The 8214-nt window shown below is 38.1% G+C and overlaps 1 protein-coding gene across 3 annotated transcripts in view; it reads right to left on the reverse strand.

Annotated features, from left to right (window-relative positions):
* The window catches only part of invs (inversin), a 40259-nt gene extending 32162 nt beyond the window's left edge, over positions 1–8097 (reverse strand). For all 3 annotated transcript variants that reach the window (XM_047808702.1, XM_047808701.1, XM_047808700.1), the window contains exons 1-2: positions 7896–8097; positions 4158–4259 (exon numbers count right to left, since the gene is read on the reverse strand). In XM_047808702.1, coding sequence (XP_047664658.1) covers positions 4158–4160 — 3 coding nt within the window. In that variant the 5' untranslated portion in view covers positions 4161–4259; positions 7896–8097. The remainder of the gene's footprint in view (positions 1–4157; positions 4260–7895) is intronic.
* Positions 8098–8214: the final 117 nt, after the last annotated feature.

An 8214-nucleotide genomic window follows, 5' to 3' on the forward strand; every position in this document is an offset into this window, starting at 1 on the left:
GTGTTGGTGAGTGCAACTGTGGGTTGGTGTGTGTATGTGTGTGTGTGTGTTGGGGGGGGGCATTGTGTGGGAAGTGATTTTCCATGACAGAGGGGTTTCGTTCATATCAAACCACAAGCTTTCCCTAATTTCCTCCAGGCTACATCCAAGAGTGGGAGAGGGAGAGATACAGACACACACACACACACACACACACACACACACACACACACACACACACACACACACACACACACACACAAAAGTTGTAAATGTAAATAAGTGCACAGCATTTTCACAGTTTATGCAGTTAAATTCAGATAAGGTGAAGACATGTAAATGACTCCCTTAGTGACACATTTTAAAACAGCCTAAACAGTCATCCATTCTTTTCAACAGATGCTCAGGGATACATTAGAAATTCACATAATCTGCAAACAAAAGAAGCAGGCAGTGTGTGTGTGGGCGTGTGTGTCTGTGGGTTTGTGTGTGTGTGTGTGTGTGTGTGTGTGTGTGGGTTGGGGGGACGACTCTCCAGGTCACCTCACTCACCCTTCCTACCGACTCCCTGCCAACATCTTAAGGACCAAGCAGAGGACTCAAGATTTAAAGAGAAAGAATAATAAAGAACCATCCCTGGGTCAGAAGTTAAGTATAGAGTCTTGTGTGGCAACAAATGCGCTTCCACACATACAACACAGTCCTTTGTCTGGGTGCGTAGCTAAAACTCCACGAATGCTCACGAGAAGCAAGTTTCAGCCACAATCTCAGAGGACTGATCATTAACACACTTTCTCTCAGGAGAACAAGTAGTGAGCTCGGTCCTCCGGGAGATCAGGGATGAACCAAACCATCGCCTTGCGGCTCATTAGCTGAGATTACCCATAATGCATACAGACAAAGAAGCTCCTCAGGTAATGGAGGTGTCGCCCCTTCTGGGCAGGGGGTAATGCAATTAGAGAGCTCCAGCGCTGTCAATCATATCCAAAAGCCCAATTAAAACGCTACCCAATTAAGTCGTTAGTACATACATATGCTAACAGCACAAAGTTTTTTGGAATTTTTCCCCACTCTTAAGCCGAGAGCCGTACGTTCTATTAGTCAGTGACATACAGACTGGACGTATATGTTGTTTTTACGAGGCAGATCCGTCCCACGTGTATTTTACTCAAATGCACAATACGCATCAGGGATCAAATAAACTCAGATGGTACACAAGATAAGGAATCAGTCTATGTTGGGTAACACCGCTGAGACAGCATCGTGCGTCCTAGGGGTGTTGTGTACTGTTTTTATAATAAACAGACCCTGCAAATCCCTAACGTCGTCGGAAATTATACAGCACTTATGTTACGAGGACTTGTGTTATGTTAAGTTTAGAACAATTCTAGAACTTTTTCAACACTAGTGAGAGAATCAATACCACACACACAAGACAGACAGACAGATAGATGTGTTTTCTTTAAAAAAACAATATAATTCTTTTTTAAATGAACACAACACACAAATCCCCAACCTGGTCCGAAATGATAAAAATACCAAGCACTCGTGTTATTATAAAGTTTCAAAGAGTTCCAGACATTTTACAACATTAAAAGTGGAAATTAATGCAGAGAAACTGAAAGTCGCTAGTTTTGAATATAGACAAGTTGCAAAAAAATTGAAGAAATAAATTTAAATAAAAAGTTTTCTAGTGAAGCAAAGACGACGCCTCACTTTATGAGCATCTGCTTACTGCGGCATACTGAAACATTTTACTGAGGTAGGACCAGTGTGCTTATCAGGGTGTTAACAGTTACACACAGACAGATAGCTAGAGCACCGATGACATTGTGTAGCATCACACAGTGGAACTGATGAATGGATGCAAACTGCTAATATTTTTTACTACTTTTTTTAACTTTACTTTTTATATGCAGTCATTAGCTTGACGATGAAGAAAAGCTCTTTGTATACGCTCACACACACACACACACACACACACACACACACACACACACACACACACACATGTAAGTACTCTAAAGGTCTAAATTTTTTAATAAAGGTAGTATTTTCTCTTTTTTTTTTCTTTTTCTTTTTGGAAATCTAACTAAAAGTACAAGTTTTTAAATTTCAGTACCTTCTGAAGTATAAATACACCAGAATATTACGTACGTACTTGAGTATTAATGTATATTGTATAATGTATATTTTTACTTTATTCGTTTAGGCTTTTGTTAATTAAACTAAACCGAGTGAAATAATAATGACTGACTGACAGAAGCACAGGATTGATTGATAAACGATCTATAAACAACGGTGTGACAGGAAACTGTATTGATTTTAACAGCTGTTGTGCTTACGGTTGGTACGGTTGTTCGTTTGGGCCGGTAGAGGATCCGCTCATAAACAAACTAGCATCGTCTTGCATCATAATTAGCGCAAAAGAGCGACATTCTTCTTTTTTGTTTCCACTCCTGGCGAATGAAACACGTACACGTGGCCGCAGGCTCACCTTTCCTTCCCACCACACCTAATTGGGCTAAATTTGTGATCTAATTAAATGTCCAATTAGTAAGAGAAGGGCCATTTGGCTGGTGGCGATTGGAAATAATGCGATTGCAAAAACAAACAGAAAATCAATGACAGAGAGAGAGAGAGAGAGAGAGAGAGAGAGAGAGAGAGAGAGAGAGAGAGAGAGAGAGAGAATGAGGTCTAATCTAGATGGATGTATAACCTGCAGATAGAGATGCATTATTCTCCAGGACTGTCTGGTGTGTGTATGTGTGCACACATGTTATTCATTACACACATACTAATCATATTAGTTTGCAAACACATGCTCACACGCACACAAAACATTACTGTCTCAGCGCAGTCAGTAAGCGGTATTGCATTATTCTATTAACACGCTCATGCAGCCATAAAAGAATCAGCAGCCCATCAATTATTAACAGCCCACTTAACCTCAGAGATGGCTATGCCTCCTAGAGAAACATTCACTTAGCCCTTACTTCATCAAATATTAACATCAGGGCCATAGTCGTTGTGGAGCCTGGTACATGGCAGTGGAGAAAAGTCAGCCAAACAGACTTGCATGCTGAGATTCATCCGTGAATGGTGGCTCCTACGGTGCTATAATATCTCGTGGCACCGTTTTGACATTCTCAGAAATAAATACTACAGCATACTCTTCCATATCTAAGCATACTGTGGATAACCTTTCTTTTTTTTTTTTTCATTTGAAGCTTTCATCCAAAACGATTTCAGCTTTAATTCAGGTTAAATACAGCTGTAAAAGGAGCTCACTGAGAAGGGAGAAGAACAAGAATTCAGTTATCTCCCTTCGTAAACATTTCATTCATCCTCTTGAAATTCATTTATCTTCAATCAGAGCTTCATCTGAACACAGGGGAGAAATAAATACTCACTCGTTCACAGCTAAGGGCAATTTAAAGTAACCATCCCACATAACTATGCTCAAGTCCAAGAGGAGAAGTCCAGATGTGATCCAAATCATCCCATGTCCTGTTTTTTTTTTATTAGTCTGAAACTTGTAAGGTTTAATCGTAAATACAAATTTGTTAGAGTTGCTGTAGTGTAAGATGTGCTGTTATTGAAAAATAACAATCAACTTCGAGTCAGTATTGACGTCATGCTAAGATCTGCTATGTGCTATCAGCCATCTACTGTAAGGTTGGTTCTGAAATCTGGTACAGTCTCCCTGTTAATGTGCGGTCTTTTTTAACTTCTCTTAAAACTCATGTTTGTCTTATGATGTCAGAGCTAATAATATAATATATGTTATAATATATAGAGACGTGATTTATGGCACTATATGATGTCACTTATAGCATGTAGGATCAACCATTTGACTTCACTTGACAGGTTCACGTTCAAGTTGTGTGCAATTGTGTTTAACACTAAAGTATGTAATTATGGTATTAATGACTTCTCACTACATGTCCTTGACTCTTCGGTTATTAATAATCATTTCTGCCCATGCAAATAATAATGCTTAGTGTCCTTGTCCTTCGGTCTAATCTGAAGCCTCGCTTTAAGCTTGATTGATGCGTGACTGGGTACGGCACTGAGAGATTTCTTTACAGGTATATGGGTAGCAGGTATCACCAGTTAGTTTGGTTTGAATAATTAGAAGGGCTCAGTTAGATGTAAAGCGACCCATTGACTCTTACCATGATGGAGTACAGGACAGGAGGAAGCAGGAGGCCTCAGCAGATGTTGCCCAGCTCTGTGTTCCCTCGCTGGGCCAAGAAACGCTGCAGGTCCCCACCTTCCTGAGGATCAGAGACAGTGGTTAAAACACACACACACACACACACACACACACACACACACACACACACACACACACACACACACACACACGCACACACACACACACACGCACACACACACACACACACATACACACACACCTGCTCTGAGTCGGCCAGCCAAAGCTTATCTTCCACCTGAATACATTATACTCCATTCTCACATTACACTGATTATCTGCTTAACCTTTTAGCTTCATTTTAATTCAATATTATGAGTTAGTTGTAACTATACATATACTATAAGTTAGTACTATTTAGTTTGTTATAAATAATATAACTAACTAACTAAATAAACAAATAAATACTACATTTGCCTTAGTGAGCTACAATGCTGCGAGCATTAAATGTAAACCTCACTAAACGAGTTTATGCCAAGTAACAAGAAGAACAATTTGAGCAAAATACATTCATTCATTCATTTTCTACCACTTATTCGGGAGCCTGTGCCTTTCTCAGGCATCATCGGGCATCAAGGCAGGATACACCCTGGATGGATTGCCAACCCATCCCAGGGCACACACACACTCTCATTCACTCACACACTATGGACAATTTTCCAGAGATGCCAATCAACCTACCATGCATGTCTTTTGGGAGTGTCGGAACTTAGAGTAAATAAAAGTGGACATATCCCAGGGGTGAATCACAGCCAAATTAATAGTCAATAATAGTATATATAAACCGGAGTACCCGGAGGAAACCCCCGAGGCACGGGGAGAACATGCAAACTCCACACACACAAGGCGGAGGTGGGAATCGAACCACGACCCTGGAGGTGTGAGGCGAACGTGCTAACCACTAAGCCACTGTGACCCGAGCAAAAAACAGTGCTTATATATTTATATGTGAGGTGGCCAGAGGAACCCTGTCTGTTATAAATATATTGCCATTTTTAAATATTAAGAATTATGGTCACTATATGGTCATAGGAATTGTAGACACCAGACCATCACACACAAATATGGACCTTCTATAAACTGAACGAAACACATACTTGAACAGGATGTCTCTGTATGTGTCGCAGATTTACAATTTCCCTTCGCTGGAACTGAAAAGATGAAATCTGTTTTAACATGACAAGGCACCTTGGGCACAAAGAGAGCTTCCCGAAGACATTGTTTGGCAAAGGAGGAGTGAAAGAGCATAGAGCCCGGACCTCAGATCCTACTGAACACCAGTGGGATGAACAGGAACTTCAACAGACATATGAGTTTGAGCTCAAAAGATGAATTTTAGCCTTCATTTCCTGATATTTCCATTTAGATTTGTTAAATGACATAGAACATAATGGCTTTTATTTAAATTTTTCAAGTGTTCACAAATATTGGAACACATGACTTACTGCTTTCTTGTTGATCAGGTGTTAGATTGATTGGTTAAACAATTAATAGCTCTAAAAAACGTATTTGTGGTTTGACTATAAACACTGTATTTGTTGTTGAAAAGGAGGAACTGACATGTAGACCAGAAAAGCGAGTCATTGTGAAGCTGAGAAAAGACGAAAAATTTATCAGAGTGAATACAAGAGAAATGGCTTAGCCGATATAGCAATTTGGACATACTGCTGGTGTACTAACAACCAGATAACAAACAGACTGACCAAACATGATGATAACTACGAAAACCCCCTTAAAAATCAAGTCAGTGACACCACCAACAAGCTCCAAAGGGCAGGGGCAAAGGTATCACAAAGCACCATTGTACACTAGCTACAGTATCAACCATGTAGCTGAGTATTGCTTTTAAAACTACATAACATAATGTTTTTAATGGAGACTTATCGACCATAACATTATGAGCACCTGCCTAATATTATGTAGGTTCACCTTGTACTGCTATATCAGCTCTGATGCATAATGTGGCACAGAGACTTTTGCAGCAGATCCCTTAAGTAATGTAATTTGTTAGGTGGCGTCTCCATGGATCAGACTTGTTTGTCCAGCCGTTGTTTGTCCAGCACATCCCACTGATGCTTGATCAGATTAAGATCTGGAGAATTTGGATTAGTGCATTATCTTACTGTCCATTGTCACCCAAATGAGGATGGTTCCTCTTAATGTTTCTATGTTTCTTCCTCATATCATCTCAGGGATTTTTTTCTTGACACCGTCACCTCCAGCTTGCTCATTACGGATAGATGTTACAGATATACATTATTTTAAAATTTAAGTTAATATTTTTAAATAAACTTTAAATGTATGTATTCATTTACTTTTTCTTCGTATTATATATATATATATACGTATGTACGTATACATATATATATTTCTGTTTCTATTCTTCTGTAAAGCTGCTTTGGGACAATAGGAATCGTTAATAGTGCTATACAAATAAACTGAATCGAATTGAATTGAGTTATCCTACTGAAAATCTTGACTGTTTATCCTGCTTCCAACACATCACCCTTGAGAACTGACTGTTTGCTTGCAGTCTAATATATCCCACACCTTGACAAGCGCCACATCTTTATAGATAAAGATAAGTTGTTACAGTGAGTTGTAATAAATTATTCACGTCACCTGTCAGTGGTTTTAATGTTATAGCTGATCTGTGATCCATAATTTGAATGTAATATAATGTAATCTAATCTAATTTATCCCTAGGTGTGAATCAGTGCGGTGGAGTCCTGTGATGTAATTGTTGTGTGTGAATGGCAATGAATAAATTAATGAGTGAATAAATATATGAATTAATGTGGACTTAAGGGTGTAAATTTTAAGGCATCATTATCATCATACATACATACAATTTTTTAATACTCCTTATACTATACTCTATTTTATTTATGTCTCTTATAGCTTTATATTTATCCACTGTACATATGTTTATACTGCTTATGTATGATAAATATGTATAATGTTTATACATATACTGTATATCTATCTATCTATATATATATATATCTCACATGCTGTACATATGTTTACATCTATCTATCTATCTATCTATCTATCTATATATATATATATATATATATGTATATATCACATGCTGTACATATGTTTACATCTATCTATCTATCTATCTATCTATCTATCTATCTATCTATCTATCTATCATCATCATCATCATAAACAACAACAGATATAAAACATTTGGTTATTTGTGAGCCTTCAGTTGTGTTTTTCTTTTGACAGCTTGTCAACTAAAGCTTAAGGCTCATTGTGATGTCACATATCACAACACACAACACTTACTAGCTTCAGAAAAGGCGTATTCTCTCTGTATTTCCCTGTTTTCTGTCTATTTCAGCAAAACTAATACTGGATTTGAGAAGAACATTCGGATGCATTTAAAACAGTTTCAGGTTCAGATAAAACACACAAAAAAGTCAAGTGAATTATCAGAGCAAATCACTGTAAATTAGTCGACCTGAAATAAACCTCGACTCATCACAACTCTGTAAACACTGATTCACAAAGTTAAAGACATTTATAAGGACAGTGTCATTAAAGAAGCTGGGGAAAAAAGATAGTTTTCTAGTTATGGGTGCCAGCTTGTGCAACACGTATGTTGAGGTCTAATAACTCAACACAGTTGCCAGATTTCCTAGAAAATAAACCGCAGCTCAAGATTCTCTGTGATGCAACTTACCTCATTCAAGATGAAACACTAGTAGCTTTAAATGGCTGCATGCAACCTCGAGCACACTGTAAAAATACATTCACTGTCTCTTCATTGTTGTAGCTCTTTTCTTTAGGATTTTTTGAGCTAAAATCAGACCGCTAAAACTTTTTTTTCCATACTGAAAACACGTCTGGATTATTTATTTTGAAAAACTACAAGTACCGTGAACATACAAGTTCCGCATAGGTGGTGGTTTTGGGATTTGTAGTTCAAGTGCTCGGTTTTTGAATATAAAGATCATGTATAATAAACTACATTACCCATAAATTCCTGCGCAGACATCCGG

The sequence above is a fragment of the Tachysurus fulvidraco genome, chromosome 25 (assembly GCF_022655615.1).
Source record: "Tachysurus fulvidraco isolate hzauxx_2018 chromosome 25, HZAU_PFXX_2.0, whole genome shotgun sequence".
NCBI classification, from domain to species: domain Eukaryota; kingdom Metazoa; phylum Chordata; class Actinopteri; order Siluriformes; family Bagridae; genus Tachysurus; species Tachysurus fulvidraco.